At 41.3% G+C, this 20,048-nt stretch overlaps 1 protein-coding gene across 4 annotated transcripts in view; it reads left to right on the forward strand.

The window, feature by feature from the left end:
* The window catches only part of LOC110528891 (protocadherin-15), a 267,645-nt gene that overhangs the window by 112,101 nt on the left and 135,496 nt on the right, over positions 1-20,048 (forward strand). For all 4 annotated transcript variants that reach the window (XM_036984917.1, XM_036984912.1, XM_021611090.2 and 1 more), the window contains 3 exons: positions 3,975-4,181; positions 5,959-6,093; positions 11,938-12,087. In XM_036984917.1, coding sequence (XP_036840812.1) covers positions 3,975-4,181; positions 5,959-6,093; positions 11,938-12,087 — 492 coding nt within the window. The remainder of the gene's footprint in view (positions 1-3,974; positions 4,182-5,958; positions 6,094-11,937; positions 12,088-20,048) is intronic.

Genomic DNA, 20,048 nt, shown 5'->3' on the forward strand with positions numbered 1-20,048 from the left:
AGTGCAGTTGCACAAAGTTGCACAATTGCATTCGGAATAAAAGAGTACTTGGACCTATTTCTTTAACCTTAGGTAGTCTGTACCTGAGGCCAGAGGGAAGGAGCTCGAATAATTTTATTTGCCTTATGAAGGGCTCTGGGTGAACAGGGAGTACAGGAGGGGACTAAGCACGCACCCCTGGGGGTCCCTGTGTTGAGGATCAGCGTGGCAGATGTGTTGTTGCCTACCCTTATCACCTGGGGGCGGCCCGTCAGGAAGTCCAGGATCCAGTTGCAGAGGGAGGTGTTTAGTCCCAGGCTTCTTAGCTTAGTGATTAGCTTTGTGGGCACTATGGTGTTGAACACTGTGGTATACTCCTCAATGCCATCGGATGTGTCTCTGAACATATTCCAGTCTGTGCTAGCAAAACAATCCTGTAGCTTAGCGTCTGCGTCATCTGACCACTTCCGTATTAAGCGAGTCACTGGTACTTCCTGCGTTAGTTTTTGCTTATAAGTAGGAATCGGGAAGATGGAATTATGGTTAGATTTGCTAAATAGAGGTTGAGGGAGAGCTTTGTACGCGTCTCTGTGTGTGGAGTAAATGTGGTCTAGTGATTTTTTGTCCTCTTATTGCATATGTGACATGCTGGTAGAAATGAGAAAGTTCCCCTGCATTAAAGTCCCCAGCCACTTGGAGAGCCGCCTCTGTGTAACGGATGTGATACGGCTAGCTTAGTTAGCGGTGGTGCGCACTAAATAGCGTTTCAATCGGTGACGTCACTTGCTCTGAGACCTTGAAGTAGTAGTTCCCCTTGCTCTGCAAGGGCTGCGACTTTTGTGGAGCGATGGGTAACGATGCTTCGAGGGGTGACTGTTGTTGATGTATGCAGAGGGTCCCTGGTTCGCGCCCGGGTATGGGCGAGGGGACGGTCTAAAGTTATACTGTTACATTGGTGCTGTGACCCGGATCACTGGTTGCTGCGGAAAAAGGAGGAGGTCAAAAGGGGGGGTGAGTGTAACGGATGTGATACGGCTAGCTTAGTTTGCGGTGGTGCGCACGTCACTTGCTCTGAGACCTTGAAGTAGTAGTTCCCCTTGCTCTGCAAGGGCCGCGGCTTTTGTGGAGCGATGGGTAACGATGCTTCGAGGGGTGACTGTTGTTGATGTGTGCAGAGGGTCCCTGGTTCGCGCCCGGTTATGGGCGAGGGGACGGTCTAAAGTTATACTGTTACATCTGGATGAGCATTTTCTTGTTTGCTTATGGCTTTATACAGCTCGCTGAGTGTGGTCTTAGTGCCAGCATCGGTTTGTGGTGGTAAATAGACAGCTACAAAAAAATGTAGATGAAAACTCTCTAGGTAAATAGTATGGTATGCAGCTTATCATGAGATACTCTACCTCAGGCAAGCAAAACCTTGAGACTTCCTTAATATTTGATTTTGCGCACCAGCTGCTATTGACCCCTTGTCTTACCGGAGGCAGCTGTTCTCTTTCTGATGCACGGAAAAACCAGCCAACTGTATATTATCCATATCCTCTTTCAGCCACGACTCTGTGAAACATGTTACAGTTCTTAATGTCCCATTGGTAGGATAGTTTTGAATGGAGCTCATCCAGTTTATTCTCCACTGATTGCACGTGGCCAATAGGACGGATGATGGAGACTGGTTACCCACTCCCCGACAAATTCTCACAAGGCATTCTGACCTGTGTCCCCTGTACTGGTGTCTTCATGTGAATGACGGGGATTTGGACCTGGTCAGGTAAATCCTTTGCGTCCTACTCATTAAATAAAACATCTGTCTTTAGTTCGAGGTGAGTAATCACTGTTCTGATATCCAGAAGCTCTTTCCGGTTATAAGAGTCGGTTGCAGAAACGTGATGTACAAAATAAGTTACAAAGAACGTGAAAAAACACACAAAATAGCACAATTGGTTAGGATCCCGTAAAACGTCAGCCATCTTCTCTCGCGCCATTCTTGTGAGCCTACTTCATGTGTGCAAGTAGAAAAAACATGTTAACTCACCCAGACTAGATGAACATCAATGTCATCCTCCTATAGTACACATTTTTTGTTTTTGTTGTCCTAGACTGTAGGCTACCAGGATAAAATGCTTGCTAGCCTTACTATCTCGCATGGGCAACAAGGAACCAGCGAAATTGGCTAGCTAGTTAACTTGAGCATACTACATCTAGACTTCAATCGTCTCAGGCCAGTGGCACAATGTATGAATTTATGGTCAGATCAGAAACTCAGTAATAATCATTGTCCTGTACGGAACCTCAAGTTCAAATCCATATCTCCATCCATGGCTTAGGAAAGGGTCGATTTTAGCTAGCTAGCTACTGCAGGAAAATAACAGAAGTGGACCAGAAATATATATACAAATTCAGAAAAATACATTTGACTTTTGATGTGATTTGATTGGTGTGAAGCCAAATCCAAACTGGCCTCCCTTGAGGGGTGGTTTTGCTACGCCAGTATCATCCGGAGTTGAGCTCAACTGAAAAATGTTCATCATGGGAGGCAAAATGCTCGCTGGCATCAATCAATCAAATGCTACATGTGGCAACATGTCATACTCTCTTGAGCCAGACAGCATCAGATACATGCGCTACACATGCTGAGACAGATGGGTATTGTTTTCCTCGCTCAGATGATTCCTCCAGTGAGATAGATTCAGCCACTTGCGAATTTAAGGAAATTTATGAAAACACAGAGAGTCGAAAGATAAGTGGGGAAGCCTATCTTTCCTTGACATCGATGAATGCATGCCACTGAACACACCTGATTCTACCAATCAGCTGTTCATCAGGACCTTGATTAGCTTTAATCGGGTGTGTTAGAATAGGGCTGGAACAAACGCCTGCACACAGGAAGAGGGTTGGCCAACCCTGATATAAACAATAAAGTCTGTGGTATCATTCAAAACAGAAACTGAACTGCTAGCTAACCATTATAATTAGCGTCCATTCATCCCAGATTAAAGCATTTGTTTTAAGTTTCTTACCAATTACTGGAATCTAATTCAAAGTGGTTGTTTGATTAATTTGCGAATGATTTATGTAATTGAAATGACAGTCTTTCGGAAACAATGCTCTCTGCATTTCTATTCCCTCGGTAATCTGACGTTCAGAAGTTTGCATTTCAATTGTGACACTGAGTCCTTGTAAATGGTGTAATATCTGGCATTCAAATGTGTTTAGCTTTGTTTACTGATCTGCAACAGTTATTACAAAAATAGTCAGTCTGTCATAATAATCTTATTATTGTATGTTCCATGTACGTTGTAAGTTGCATATCAGTACATGTTACAGTGAGGTTCAAATCATATCAAAGTTTATTTGTCACGTGCGCCGAATACAACAGGTCACCTTTCACCTTACAGTGAAATGCTTACTTACAGGCTCTAACCAAAAGTGTGAAAAAAGGTGTGTGTGTGTGTGTGTGTAGGTAAGTAAAGAAATAAAACATCAGTAAAAAGACATTTGAAAATAACAGAAGCAAGGCTATATACAGACACTGGTTAGTCAGGCTTATTGAGGTAGTATGTACATGTAGGTATCGTTAAAGTGACTATGCATACAGCTGTATATGATGAACAGAGAGTAGCAGTAGTGTAAAAAGAAGGGTTTGCGGGTGGTGGGACACAATGCAGATAGCCCGGTTAGCCAATGTGCGGGAGCACTGGTTGGTCGGCCCAATTGAGGTAGTATGTACATGAATGTATGGTTAAAGTGACTATGCATATAAGATAAACAGAGAGTAGCAGCAGCGTAAAAGAGGGGTTGGGGGGGGCACACAATGCAAATAGTCCGGGTAACCATTTGGTTACCTGTTCAGGAATCTTTTGGCTTGGGGGTAAAAGCCTTTTTGTCCTAGACTTGGCACTCCGGTACCGCTTGCCATGCAGTAGTAGAGACTGGGGTGGCTGAGGTCTTTGACAATTGTTAGGGTTCATAATAAATATACACGTTTCTGCTTCTTTTAGGCTGAGCAGGACAATGGCCACCCACTCCCAGCATACGCTGAACTGATCATTGATGTCCTGGATGAGAACAACCAGGCTCCGTACTTCCAGTTCCAGTCCTACCAAGGCTACGTCAGCGAGTCCTCCCCAGTAGGCACCACCATCTCTGCCAGCTCCAACCTCACTGCCCCCTTGGGCATAATCGCCCTGGACAAAGACATTGAAGAGGTATTGGGGATGTCTGCATGCACACACACAAGCGCACACTCTCACAAGCACAAGCATGTCACTTATGAACCTGCAAATACACAATACTATGAATGCACGCACAAGTACATACACAGACAGCGCACACAAATACACACAAGAATTAGCTGGCATGGCTACACACAAGAAACTAAATGTACATGTTAACCTTTTGAATGAATTTCATTTCATACAAAATATGAAGGCTTTTCAGACTAAATCATTTCATGAGTACATAAGCCAATTAAGTATTTACCTTTTATAGCATGTTTATGTTATTAAAATACTTCCAGAAGCCCATGCTAAGATGGGGAAACACTCTCCATCACACTGTATTATCATTGACGCTACTTTGTCTCTTTGTTGTAGCTGCTGCCTGGTCAAACACCTGTAGGTAAACGTGTGGTTTGTGATGCTGTTATGACTAAAAGTGTGCCTTTGGGTTTTACTCTACTGCATGGTCTGTGTTCAAACCTCTGGGCCAAGCTCTCTTTCAGGTTTTTCAGATGTGTGACTCAGTTTTCCCTTCCAATTATCAATTTCTTCATACACAAATGTCTAATGTTTTTGTGTTTTGCCGTGTGTGTCTATTGTTCTAGTCAAGTAAAAAAAAAAAAAAAATGTTATTAGTGGGTAAATACACAGATCGCACCGATACATTTAGTACATTCAGTGTGTGTGTGTGTGGGTGTGTGTTGTTGAGGTGATGATTCTGAAAAGCACAACATTTCAAACAGGCGCTGACAGGAGTGGGTTTTCTAAGCGCCTCAACTGCATTTAAATGGTTGAAATCACACATTGAGACAGGCTGCCAACACACCAGGAGACACTCCGAACACAGATGCACAGCAGCATTCGCCCCCACTCTGTTTGTGCTTTTGTCACCAGGATATTTCTCTTTATGTTGATGATGTTGAAAATATTGTTTTATTCCATTTCCTCAGATGGCACCTAACACAATAACTCCTCAACAGAGATTTCTCCAACTCACTTTCCCTCTGTATCATTTCTTACTGTCTATCTTTCTCTGTGTTTGTCTGTCTGTAACTTTCTATCTCTCGCTCTCTTGCACTCTCTCCCTCTCAGCAGGGTGAGATTAAGACATCAAAGTGCAGCTCTAAAACAGATCAATGGGCAAAGCAGTGTGAATGTTTAGCAGACAGGCAGGCCTCATTGACAGACCTGAATCTCCATAACAATCCAAACCTGCTTAAATCTCCCTTGTGCCAACATAACCCAGAGAAGAAAACAATTTTGGGGGAAAGTTGTAAAACAGTATTGAAATGTTAGACCAAATTACTCCGTACTCCATTTTATATTTATATTTAAAGATCGCATATGAGTTTGTTATTAAGACACTTTCACCTTCAAGAATGCATTTTTTTCATGAAAAAAATATTTTCTACTTTCAAACGTATTGAACAGTAGGCCGGCATAAGCATAGGTTTCTGTAAATCTATATATATGCTGTAGCTTGTTGCCAGAGCCGCAATGAAAGACCTACTGTACAATTGTAGTGTGCTTTATAGGGGGTATACAATTCCATGATTTCTTAGAATTCCTTCAAGGCCTTCTCCTGTTCTCAGTACTATGTTCTCAATACTATGTTGTCTTTGTCAGCAGTCTTTTACCACTCAGACATGTTTTGGCTTGTTCTGTCTCTCACTGTTGTTTTTTCCTCAGTGACACAGCTGCAGATTTGAGTAAGGTCTTGTCTCCATGGTAACCCTCTTCTCTCCAATGACTTTACTTTTTGAAGAGCAAAGACCCTCTGGTGACGGTGACTCTGGATGACTTCAGCACCAGCTTTGCCATAACCCCGACCGGGATCACCCGCTACCTCCGACTGCTCAAACCTGTGGACAGAGAGAAGCAGATGACCTACACCTTCACGGTACGCCTCGTTCCAACGACATCCACATATATTACCAAATAACACCCACCACTCTAATAAAGTATATGGGAGGAAACAGCACCCACTTCTAAAATATATAACAGCTTGGTTTAGGCTGTATGATATGGCTTGACGTAACCACACTGCCTACGGAAACAATTTATTTTCAACTCAGTCAATACAACTTAACTTACGTTGTAGCAGTTTGATTTATCTATGCCTCTATTGAAGAGATTAAATGACTTGGCAAGGCACGTTACTACTTTACACCTTTATTATCATGTATTTATTCTGGATCACCTGTTTACTGACTTACAGTAGCTTTCCGAAATCCAACCAATACCAGATGAAGCCCTTTCCTTCTGGACAGGAACACACTGCAACTGTTGGCTCCTGCTGTATTTTGACTCACAGTGCTCTCCAGCATATTCACAATGAAGGGATTTTATCTTACATTATTCAGAGACTTAATTGTGTTCTCTGTATTGATGGCATGCAATTTCATAAATAGTGCTACTGTTCTCTCTAACATTAAGACCCTAAGTAGTCTCTAAAGAGCCTCTGGTGCTTTAAGCATCTACATGTGTGTACTCTCCCTCTGGGATGGTTACATATCAGAAAGCATCATTATTTAAATATTGAGGGAGTGTTTCCTGGAGAAAGCACGTTTGATTAAACAAAAGAGAAAGTGGGAGGGTTTGGGCGATAGAGGTGGTAGGATACTAGTCTGTTTTCAATATCTGCATCTGTGGTCATGATGTGCCAGCTGAGTTCAGAAGAAGCTGTGAAGATCAAATATATGAAGCTTCAGCTTCTTTATCTCTGCTACCTCACTCCCTCACTGGACCAGTCAGGAAGATATTGATAAAGGGGAACAGATGCCATGTTTGAACTCTTTACACCCCTTTGGAGAAGGAGTTAGCTCTTTTGGATCTCACAATCAGAGGTCTCTGTGTGTGTGCGTGTGCGTGTGTGTCAAGGACCTCAGCCACCCGAGCCATGGCCTGTTCACCCCTCAACCATATAGAAGGCGGGTACAGGTGCATCAAAGCTGGGACCGAGAGACTAAAAAACTGGCCATCAGACTGTTAAATAGTCACCAGCCAGCCAGCCCCTGCCTAGTAACCTCTGCCTTGAACTTTAGTCACGTTTACTAGCTGGCTACCACCAGGTACTCAACCCTGCACCTTATAGACTGCTGCACTATGTACATACTGTAGGCATTGAAGACTGATCACTTTAAAAATGTCTCAATACTGTTTTACACACTTCATATCTATACAGTGCATTCAGAAAGTATTCAGAACCCTTTACTTTTTCCACATTTTGTTATGTTACAACCTTATTATAAAATGTATTCAATATTTTTCTCCTCTCATCATTTTCTACGCACAATACCCTATAATGACAAAGCGAAAACAGGTTTGAATTTTATTCTATTCTATTTTAGTCTATTATAAATAAAAAACAGAAATGCCTTATTCAGACCCTTTGCCATAAGACTCGAATTCGAGCTTGGGTGCATCCTGTTTCCATTGATCATCAATGAGATGTTTCTTCAACTTGATTGGACTCCACCTGTGGTAAATTCAACTGATCGGACATGATTTGGAAAGGAACACACCTGTCTATATAAGGTCCTACAGTTGACAGTGCATGTCAGAGCAAAAACCAAGCCATGAGGTCGAAGGAATTGTCCGTGGAGCTCCGAGACACCAAAAAATGTTCAACCAAGATTGAACTCTTTGGCCTGAATGGCAAGCATCACATCTGGAGGAAACCTGGCACATCCCTACGGTGAAGCACAGTGAAGCATCATGCTGTGGGGATGTTTTTCAGCGGCAGGGACTAGGAGACTAGTCAGGATCGAGGGAAAGATTAACGGTGCAAAGTACAGAGAGATCTTGATGAAAACCTGCTCCATAGGTTCACCTTCTAACAGGACAATGACCCTAAGCACACAGACAAGACAACGCAGGAGTGGCTTTGGGAACAAGTCTCTGAATGTCCTTGAGTGGCCCAGCCAGAGGCCGGACTTGAACCTGATCGATCATCTCTGGAGAGACCTAAATATAGCCGTGCAGCAATACTCTCCAACCAACCTGACAGAGTTTGAGAGGATCTGCAGAGAAGAATGGGAGAAACTCCTCAAATAAAGGTGTGCCAAGCTTGTAGCATCATACCGAAGAACACTCAAAGCTGTAATCATTGCAAAAGGTGCTTCCACAAAGTACTGAGTGAAGGGTGTGAATACTTATGTAAATGTGATATTTTCTTCATAAATTAGCAAAAATGTCTAAAAACCTGTTTTAATGTATCATTATGGGGTATTGTGTGCAGATTGATGAGGGACAAAATGTGTTTTATCCATTTTAGAATAAGGCTGTAACGTCAAGGGGTCTGAATTCCTTCCGAATGTACTGTTTATTATTATTGTTACCTGTTATAATAGGGTCATAGCACTGTTATGATGCAGATATTTAGACCTGTTGTGACATACATTGCGTTATTTAATGTCTGGTTATGACACCTACATAAGATCCACAAAAGCTACCACACAAGGCAAAACATTACATCACCCCATAGCATACGTGTCAACAGTATGTTTATGTTATAACAATTTTTGGGAAATGTACTATATTATATTATCATTGTAATCGCGCACACATTGATGTCAGACATGCACCTACCCCAATGCTCTGTTGCTGATGACTGGGATGAATGCAGGAGCAGATTTCAGGAGCAGGAAAAGACACCCTCTTTTTGACTGATGACTGATATAAGAGCATGTTTGTGGAAGGCCGACCTGGCTTATATGATTATGATGGTCATAATGCTTCTTGACAGTGTTATAAAGTGCATTTTCTACACGCTATATATGATGGAAAAAACGGGACTGTAAAGAATTCATTCCAACAACAACAACAACAACAAATGATCTAAAAAACGAAGTTTAAAACGAAAGGAAACTTCCTGGCAGGGAAAAAAATAATTTATACATGTTTGGGTTTTGACACTCGTATGTAGGTGTTACAACCAGCCACAAAATACCGCAATATTTGTCACAACTATATGACATAACAAAATTATGTCAGCTGTTATGAAATATTATGAAATGGATGTCGAGTAAATTGTTACAATGTACTGTAGATATAGATTTACAGTACCAGTCAAACGTTTGGAGACACCTACTCCTTCAAGGGTAGTTCTTAATTTGTACTATTTTCAACATTGTAGAATAATAGTGAAGACATCAACTGTCAACTTTGAAATAACACACATGGGATCATGTAATAACCAAACAAGTGTTAAACAAATTAAAATCTGCTTTATTTTTGAGATTCTTCAAAGTAGCCACCCTTTGCCTTGATGACAGCTTTGCACACTGTTGGCATTCTCTCAACCAGCTTCATGAGGTAGTCACCTGGAATGCATTTCAATTAACATGTGTGCCTTGTACAAAGTTTATTTGTGGATCTTCTTTCTTTCTTAATGCATTTGCGCCAATCAATTGTGTTGAGAAAAAGTTAGGGTGGTATACAGAAGATAGCCCTATTTGGTAAAAGACCAAGTCCATATTATTGCAAGAATAGCTCAAATAAGCAAAGAGAAACGACAGTAGATCATTACTTTAACACATGAATGTCAGTCAATATGGAAAATGTAAAGAACTTTGAAAGTTTCTTCAAGTGCAGTCGCAAAAAACCATCAAGCGATATGATGAAACTGGCTCTCAGAGGACCGCCACAGGAAAGGAAGACCAAGAGTTACCTCTGCTGCAGAGGATAAGTTCATTACAGTTACCAGCTGCAGAGGATACGTTCATTACAGTTACCAGCCTCAGAATTTGCAGCCCAAATAAATGCTTCACTGAGTTCAAGTAACAGACACATCTCAACATCTATTCAGAGGAGACTGCGTGAATCAGGCCTTCATGGTCGAATTGCTGAAAAGAAACCACTACTAAAGGACACCAATAAGAAGAAGATTCTTGCCTGGGCCAAGAAACATGAGCAATGGACATTAGACTGGTGGAAATCTCTCCTTTTGTCCAAATTTTAGATTTTGGTTCCAACCGCCATTTCTTTTTGAGACGCAAAGTAAGTGAACGGATGTTCTCCACTTGTGTGGTTCCCACTGTGAAGCATGGAGGAAGATTCGTGATGGTGTGTGGATGATTTGCTGGTGACAGTGTCAGTGATTAATTTAGAATGAATGGCACATTTAACCAGCATGGCTACCACAACATTTTTCAGCGATACGCCATCCCATCTGGTTTGCTCTTAGTGAGACTATCATTTGGTTTCCAACACACCTCCAGACTGTGTAAGGACTATTTGACAAAGAAGGAGAGTGATGGACCACTGCATCAGATAACCTGGCCTCCACAATCACCCGACCTCAAACCAATTGAGATGGTTTGGGATGAGTTGGACCGTGGAGTGAAGGAAAAGTAGCCAAAAATGTCTCAGCATATTTTGGAAATCCTTCAAGAATGTTGGAAAAGCATTCCTCGTGAAGCTGATTGAGAGAATACCAGAGTGTGCAAAGCTGTCATCAAGGTAAAGGGGTGGATTCTTTGAAGACTCTCAAATGTAGAATATAGTTTCATTTGTTTAACACTTTTTTGGTTACTACATGATTCCATATGTGTTATTTCATAGTTTCGATATCATCACTATTATTCTGCAATGTAGAACATATTAAAAAATAAAGAAAAAAGTGTGTGTGTTTAAACTTTTGACTGGTACTGTATATTCGGGACTCTGAAAGTGCTCGTTCTAATATTTATATATTTCTTAATTCCTTTTTTTTTTAAATTGGTGGATTTGCATGTATTGTTTTGTTTTGTTTGGTATTACGGCACTGTTGGAGCTAGGAACATAAGCATTTAGCCACATCCATGATAACATCTGCAAAGTATGTGTACGCGACCAAAACAATTTGATTTGATTTTAGATTTGTACATGGACTTGTTGCTGTGATAACACACTGTTCTAAGGATATGTGACTATTATCTTTGAAGAGTTTTGTCAATAGTATGTTTATTATGTCTATGTGGAGGCTTTGATGGTTGCCATTTTGCCATTAGAATGATCCGGACTTATGAAAGAAATTGCTGCAATTTTAAATTCTTGAGCATCAAGCAATTGTGTTATATTGTCTTGGGCAAGCAATGGTAAGAGAATAAGTGGTCCATTTAAATTGAAATCACGCCTTTAATGTTCTGTATTCTGACTTCAAGGGTTCTGTTTTGTTTGGTTGTCCTTTCTTTTGGGTTGCGCTCACTTACTGTTTGTGTTTGTGTACGTCACAGGAGGTTGGTGGCAACTTAATTGGGGAGGACGGGCTTGTGGTAATGGCGGAGGCAGAATAAGTGGAATGGTATCAAATACATCAAACACGTGGTTTCAATGTGTTTTATGCCATTCCATTTGCTCCATTCCGGCCATTATTATGAGCCGTTCTCCCCTCAGCAACCTCCTGTGGTTTACGTGTCTGTATGTGGGTGTGTGTGTTTGTCTGTGTGATGGTGTGCCTTTATACAGTAAGTCTCAAAAGTTTGATGTAGTTTTGTGCCCCTCCTGAGGAAAACATCAACATCTGTGTTGTGAATTAAGCCAGGGGGACCGGCAATATCACATTAAAGTTGTACCCTTTACCCTTTTATGTACCATTTATTTGTTCGTATTTACTCTGTTTTATCAGTTTGCTATTGTTTTTTTAGTCAGGCACTTAAGTTGAAAAACGTAACACAAAAGGAAACTGGAAGAGAATTTGCAAGAAATAGGCTTTGTCCTAAAGGCAGGATTTGTATTGCTCTCACTGTTGTTCTGTGTATAGATGATGGCATCAGATGGGGTACAGGAGAGCACGCGGGTGACTGTCAACATCCTGGTGATTGACGCCAATGACAACACTCCCACCTTCGGTGAAGTCTCCTACAGCGTTAAGGTGTTCACTGACATGCAGCAAGGAGAAACAGTACTACAGGTAATCAATACATATGTCTCTAACTTCCTGTCCCCCTTTCTCTCTGGCTCTCATTCTTCTCTTTTTGTCTCTCTCTCACGCTCTTGCTCTCTCTCTTGCGGTCTCTTCTCTCTCTCTCTCTCTCTCCCGCCTCTCTCTCTCTCTCTCTCCCGCCTCTCTTTCTCTCTCGCGTCCAGTTTCCGCAAACAAACGTTGCCTTAGATCAACATTCCCAGCCCCAGAACAATCCACTCTTTCTTTGATCAGAGCTGATGACTCAATAACAATCTACTTTCTTAATACAGTGGTCCAGACTCAAATATCATCAGCTCAATATTGACATAACTTGACGTAATACACTACCATGAGTCAACAGTCAGGACTCCAAATCAATCTACTCTCCTATAACAACAATTGTCACTGAAATAGCTCCAGGGTCCTCCCGAGGTGCACAGTGGTCTAAGGCGCTGCATCGCAGCACGGGTCGATTCTGGGCTGTGTCGCAGCCTGCTGCGGCCGGGAGACCCATGAGGAGACCCACAATTGGCCAAGTGTCGTCTGGGTTAGGTAAGGGGAGGGTTTGGCCCATCACGCTCTAGCGACTACTTGTGGCGGACTGGGCGCATGCACGCTGACTTCGGTCGCCAGCTGTACGTTGTTTCTTCTGACTCATTGGTGCGGCTGGCTTCTGGGTTAAGCGAGCAGTGTGGCTTGGCAGGGTTGTGTTTCGGAGGACGGATGGCTCTCAACCTTTGCCTCTCTTGAGTCCGTACAGGTTTTGCAGCGATGGGACAAGACTGTAACTACCAATTGGATAACACGAAAAAGGGTTTTAATACAAATATTTGCTCCAGGGAGATCTGGTTTATGGTTTGTCGTCATCTCTACAATATGTCTGAATTGATTGCAGAGTTTATTTAGTTTGACTAGGATTCTAGTTTGATTGGTTTAAAGGTTTGGGGTTGTGTTGGGTGTGTGTGTGTGAGTGTGTATGAGTGCATGCGTGCGCGTTTGTGTTTAGGGTCAAATTGTTTCCAGCAGGAAGTCCCCACAATGACATATCTGGTTTTGTGGGGTTCGTTCAGCAGCAGTGTGCGTTTGTCTCTCATTTGGTAAGCGGAGCATGATCTCCCATCTCAGTCGCTCAGCACACAGTCACAAAAAAAATGTCAGACATAGAAAAGGTCAAGTTTAATCTGTGTTTAAAATCAGCTGCCCAGCCCAGCTGAAATGAGGCCAGGGGTCACATGGCGGTTGACCATTTAACCTGTTTTTATAAGCAGTTTATATGAGAATCTCCTGGCCTCTAAGGAGGCAGGTTTATTTGATGATGCTGCTCTTGCTTTTTCATCTCTTAGACATCATAGCTCTATATGGAAAAAGTGTTCAGTAAGCTACCCTAGCACGGATTAACATAGCAAGGCCTTGCAGATATGGAGCTGATGTTAAATTAAAGCCTGGCTATGGGTGGCACGAGTTCTAAACAGTGGTGTGTCCAAATGAATTGGCCTGAATGGAGGGGTGGCTGTTTCATTTCGGAGGAAGCACAGCATGGTTCTAAGATCTATTTAAAACAAAAAACTACATTTTAAGTGAGAAGTAGGCATGAGTCTGAAGCCGAAAAATAAACAAATTTCACATGAGCACCACAATGCCTACTGTACTCTACCCATGCTCTACTAAGGTTTTCCAGCACACAGCTTTGACCTACTACAGTAGCTATGTTGGTCTATTGTATTTCAAACAATGTGTAGGCAGGTTTCTTATTGTATTTAAACCTTCTCAAACAGCCTAATTCATACTCTTAAAGGAGGTGCTCCCACAATAATGTGATTTGTACCGCATACAAATATTAAGTATTGGATTTTTCACACCGCACGCTAATCCCACCTTTTCAAGCTTTTTTTATTATATGAAAACAAGCTTTGCTTTCATACTTCATACAAGACCATCATGCTTGATTGAGCGAGCTGTTTTGTCATGTAGTAATGTGGTGTCTGCCGGTACAATATATTGCTTGATCCGGCAATGCGGTCCAGAGGCTCCATACGGAGGGTGTGATGAAATTGCGGAGACTCCGGAGGCTTGCGTAGGCCAAATCAAGCTCTGTACCGCATCGCCATGCGTCTCCCACATTTTGCAGAGAGCTCTGTATAGCTCCGTATAACTCTGCATTGACATGATTGGTTGATGGTAGGTGGGGGGAGAGGTACGTCCTGTATAAACCTAAACGTTCTTCCTTGACAACTTCCTTCACAACAGCTCTGCTCTGCGAAGCGCAAGAAGTATGAATGCTGCATCACAGTAAATGCTGTACGGCCAATATAGACACCCGATTGACAATACATCGGTGTTTATGCTTAGCTATGAACCCTGTCATATACGCATTATCTTGACACTATTTAAAACCTTTTGTGACTAGGGGGCAGTATTTTCATTTTTGGAAAAATAACGTTCCCCTAGTAAACGGGATATTTTGTCAGGACAAGATGCTATAATATGCATATAATTGACAGCTTAGGATAGAAAACACTCTAAAGTTTCCAAAACTGTACAAATATTGTCTGTGAGTATAACAGAACTGATATTGCAGGCGAAAGCCTGAGAAAAATCCAATCCGGAAGTGACTCATCTTTTGAAAGCTCTGCGTTCCAATGCGTCCCTATTGAGCAGTGAATGGGCTATCAACCAGATTACTTTTTCTCTGTATTCCCCAAGGTGTCTACAGCATTGTGACGTAGTTTTACGCATTTATGTTGAAGAATACCCGTAATCGGCTACATTGCGCAACTGGTTACCTGATGGCTCCCAGAGTGATTCTCGCGTAAAATACAGAGGTATCCATTATTCCAATCGGTCCTACTGAAAAACCAATTGTCCCGGTGGATATATTATCAAATAGATATTTGAAAAACACCTTGAGGATTAATTATAAACAACGTTTGCCATGTTTCTGTCGATTTTATGGAGCTAATTTGGAATATTTTTGGGCGTTTTCGTGACTGCAATTTCCGGGCGATTTCTCAGCCAAACGTGAAGAACAAACGGACCTATTTCGCCTACAAAAATAATATTTTTGGAAAAAAGCAACATTGGCAATCTAACTGGGAGTCTCGTGAGTGAAAACATCCGAAGCTCATCAAAGGTAAACGATTTAATTTGATTGCTTTTCTGATTTCCGTGACCAAGTTACCTGCTGCTAGCTGGACATGGGGCATGTAAGAAAGAGCAGGAGAAAAAGGCAAAGGACTTCACCAATGTACATACAGCTGGGAACTTTGCTCATGGAAATGTGAATACTTTGCACATGAACGGCCACTCATTCAAAGTATTGCAATGTACATATTTACGTGTGTATGTCTTTGTTGTCTCTCTGTTGAAATCGCCGGTCCGACTGAGGAGTAATTCGACAGAAAGTCTCTGGTTTGTCCACCAGAGATCAAAGTCTTTCGTAGATGTAGCTTGTTCAGCGGGCTGTGTTATAATGGATACGTCAGATGTCCCAATGTTCTTTTGATAGGGAAATGTTCTTTAGAATGGATCTTTCAGCGTACCATACTTAAGTATTTAAACAGCTGCCGACTGAATGTTCCTGTGTACATCTTCTTTCTTTGAGAAGGTTTCAGAGTTTCTAACCATTTCGTACTTTTCAGCTCACGCTGTCCGTGTACTGGTCTTGTTGAGTCTAACCATTCGTGACGTCCGGTTGACACCGTTCGCCTGCTTGGTCTGATGTACATTTTGTCACGCACTCTAGAAAAAGGGGCATTCCATGACGCCGACATACTGTCTGTGCTCACATGGGTATGGTCACTAACTGGTTAAGACTTCATATGAAAACAATTATCTCATTTAGAAGGCTGACATCCCATCTTCTCACAAATAGTTTCATATTTAATCATATAAGTTCCACCACATCTGGATGTGAATCTGATCACTGGGAGATATACACATTCAGAGATACAGTTATGTTCTACTGGCCTTAGTTACATCACAAATTAGTAATGAATTCGACAAGATTGATCTTTAAGTACCCACAGACCCTTCCAACTGTTTGGATTACAGAAATATTGTTTCATTATCCAACCTTGGATGTCACAGTACTACAAAATCTCTCTGTTGTAACAAATTAATTTTTAACTTCCCTTTCATTGTGTGGGAGAGAGAGAGTTCCTGCAGGTATTTATGACCATCATAAAATGGCCAACTTCATCTCTCTCCCCCTCTGCAGGAGGAAGTCAACATTCAAAGTCATGACACCATTCTACTGCTAATGTTTGTCAATGGAGATTGCATGGATGTGTGCTCGATTTTATACACGTGTCAGCAAAGGGTGTGGCTGAAATAACTGAATCCACAAATTTTAAGGGGTATCCACATACTTTTGTATATATAGTGTATATTGTCAACATTGAGTTGTGCCGGTGCATGATCCATCCATACAGCTAACGTTACAGCTTTGTTGGCTTGTAGCTAGCCAACGTTACTGGCTAACTTTATTTGGCTAGCTAACTGGCAATAGCAGCCAAGGACATTCGCTATCTTATTTGTGCTTATTTCTGGCAAGTGTCAAGTCTCAATGCCAACAGTTACACAGATGACTTCAGCCATGTGAAAACCCTTCCATAGCAAAATATAGCTAACTTCCTGTTCTTGTAGCTTGCCTCTCATCCGACTGGAGTTGGCTAGCTGCTATAGCTGTTGCTACACAACCCAAGTGATTTGGTTAGGTTTTAGGACTCTTGAGATTCATCTGAAAAAAATCTAGGATTGTCAGAAATGCTACAAAAAGTTAGCACATCATTGGTTCTTAATGGACAGCAATGAGCATGTGAGAGCGATTTAAATGATACATTTAATAAAAAGTGTTGCACCTACAAACTGAATCAGTCTGAAAGGTGGCAAGTCTAATGGTTACTTTATGGACCCTGTCGCCTCGTAATAACCCAGTGTCTAGAATTTGAGAAAGGTATGGGCAAAAAGTGGTCTGACAATCCTAATGACGACCCTGTCAAATATCCATTATAGTGGTTCTCGGTAACGGCTGGACACATCATGACAAGAGGCGGGAAGTGTGTTGTGTACCTCCAAGTTGATTTGAGAATTTTCATCTACATTGGTGTCAAATTGGCTTAGATGTGAAGGTAGGGATATTTTATTTAACATTGAGCTTCAAGTTACCAATGCATATACTATTGTAGGGGCTATCATTCCCACAATAATCATTTTGGTGTGTACAGATTTACCATATCTGACATCTGATACATCTAAAGACATACTTCTATGTAAAATATTTATCTGCTTCTAATGACGAGATGGGTTCAAATCGGGGTTTTTCAAATACTTTGAGCATTTGATTGAGCCTGCCTGTAACGGGTGTCGTTGGAAGGATGAGACCAAGGCGCAGCGTTCTTTGAGTTCCACATAATTTAATAATGAAGTGAAACTTTTAGGCTAAACAAACCAATAACGAATACAATGGCCGAACAGCTTTGTTGTGCCAACTACCTGTGCACAACCGAAAGAACAAGATCCCACACTGAAGGAGGGGAAAAAGCTACCTAAGTATGATTCCCAATCAGAGACAACGATAGACAGCTGTCCCTGATTGAGAACCATACCTGGCCAAACACAAAGAAATAGAAAACATAGAAATATGAACATAGAATACCCACCCTAGTCACACCATGGCCTAACCAAAATAGAGAATAAAAACCTCTCTATGGCCAGGGCGTGACACTGCCTGCACTGGCAGCTGGGCAGGGTTTTCACTTTTGGGACTATTCCAATCTTCTGTAGCACCAGACAAACTCAAAGGAAACAATACTATTTGAACTCAGGTCCGATGATGACATCAGATGTTAAAGGGGCAGTGCAATATCAAAACTAAAATTGTGAAAATTATGATAATGCCCTTTTTGTGTAAGATCTGCTTGAAAAAAAATGCTGGAATTTCAACCTGTTCGGTGGGATTGAGTTTTTGGCCCAGATCATGACAGCACAATCTGTTTATTCTGACCAGTGACCAGTCATCTTTTATTTGCATATATATCCTCCTACTTTGAAGGGTTAAGCGGGTAGGCTGATTAAAAACCAAGCATTTGCCCAATACAATTGTGAAGTAGTCTAGACTACTTAAAGGGTTTGGCTTCTGAGACCGCTTGGAAATTAACCATAATCACCTAAGCTTTATTAAAATATAAAGTTTGAGAGGAATAAAACAGTGAGCTGACATTCCCTTTTTGTCTATGCATTGTTGGCAGGCCCACATTATTGGAGCAATGCAGGTCCTGTTTTGGACGTCAGTAAAAACCACTCCATGATAAAGGCTACCTGTCCATTCCTATCATGAAACGAGAGATGAGAACCTCTGTGAATTCTGGTGAACCTCGTATTTAGAAGTTATCTGTAACCTGTAAAAATTGCTTGTTTTCTGTTTATTTTTATTACAACAAAAATGTATTAGAAAGATTCACCTTCCTGGTTTTATTGTGACAACGTCCCTGTCGCGTTTGCAATGCAACTTCTGGAAATGTGTGAGTGAGATCTGATCTGTAAAATGGTTCCGATTATATTCATAAAACATAGGCCTATTTGGGAGGAGTACAACAGTGAGTGGACATTCTCCCTTTCTCTTTATATTGAATCTTTGTCCAGCTACTGTGAAAAGTTTGTATGTGCATAAAATCGCCCCCATAGTCTGCATTGTTTTAATATTATATGCCAACAGGGATAAATTATGGTGCCTGTAAGTGTGACATAGCCTATTTGTTGTTTCGTTTAGTTTAGAATTTGATTAGAATTACTCATTCTCTTTTTAGGCCTTATCAATAATGTATTTAAACTTGCTTATTGACAATGTTTGGCATGTCCATGCTCAGCCATATTGCAATTTACAGTAGGCCTAGCCCTTAAATCAGTGTGAATGCTATTGAAGCCATGCAATTACTAGATCCATGTGGACTGCAAATGGGTTCAACTTAACACATTTGGCAAAGATTCTGTTGGTCTACATTTTGTTATTTCATTTCTGTAAGCCATTTAACAAGCGTTAGTGGACTAATATTGGAATTGGACTTGATTCCAAGGCAATACATAACATTCCGTAAATACACAACTTAAAGGAAACACATATTTCGGCTTGTAGCACGTTTTGATTGGCTAGTAAGGGGCCAAGCCTCGACACACCCACAACTTGTTTATTCATCAAACCAAGACCATTCGCGCCAACGCCAGCAAGTGTGCCAATAATTGTGATTGTGAAAATATAAAAATGATTTCTGACACCACTGAACCTATAGCACTTCCACCTGATCTTAGATTTACCCTTCCGTTAGGTTTGTTAAAATATAGCCCATAGATTCTCACTCAATTAGGATCAATATTTTAGAAGGGAGGATAAGGTGTTTACTGTAGCAGTTAGAAAAGTTCAGTAGTTCTGTTTACACACTAGAGGTGCGCGGCTATAGCCCATCTGCAACTGCCTGACTATATCTGATGAAGTGAAAATCTGAGGCCTGCACCCAACCCAAACCAGCAAATTAGAAAATGCAATATAGACTACAGTCAAAGACTGCAGAAATATATATTTGTTTACTTTTCTGGCCCTTTCAACTTTCTCAGCTTGGTCTTAATTGAATTAAACTTCAACAATGTCCTTTTTGCCTCTGTGGATGGACTTGAACTTTTTCGGCCCTTCCTAAAAGCATTATTTGGCGATTGGCTGTGTGGGCTATTTGGCTCACATGTACAATTAAATCCTGAGGTTTAGGCGTATGCAGTAATACAAGACAGCCTAAAGTAATTCAAGAAAAACCTCAATGTAGCCTATATAAATAACACAATAATTATACATTTATGACATTTTTAAGGTATTGTTTCTCTTTATTCAACCCTTCCGTCACCCACCCTGTTACAGGTGTGTACTGGAGGCAAAGTCAGGTGCAGGAGAGCAGAGTATAGTAAACAGGAGCACGTTTTTA

This window comes from Oncorhynchus mykiss, chromosome 1, assembly GCF_013265735.2.
Source record: "Oncorhynchus mykiss isolate Arlee chromosome 1, USDA_OmykA_1.1, whole genome shotgun sequence".
Taxonomy (NCBI): domain Eukaryota; kingdom Metazoa; phylum Chordata; class Actinopteri; order Salmoniformes; family Salmonidae; genus Oncorhynchus; species Oncorhynchus mykiss.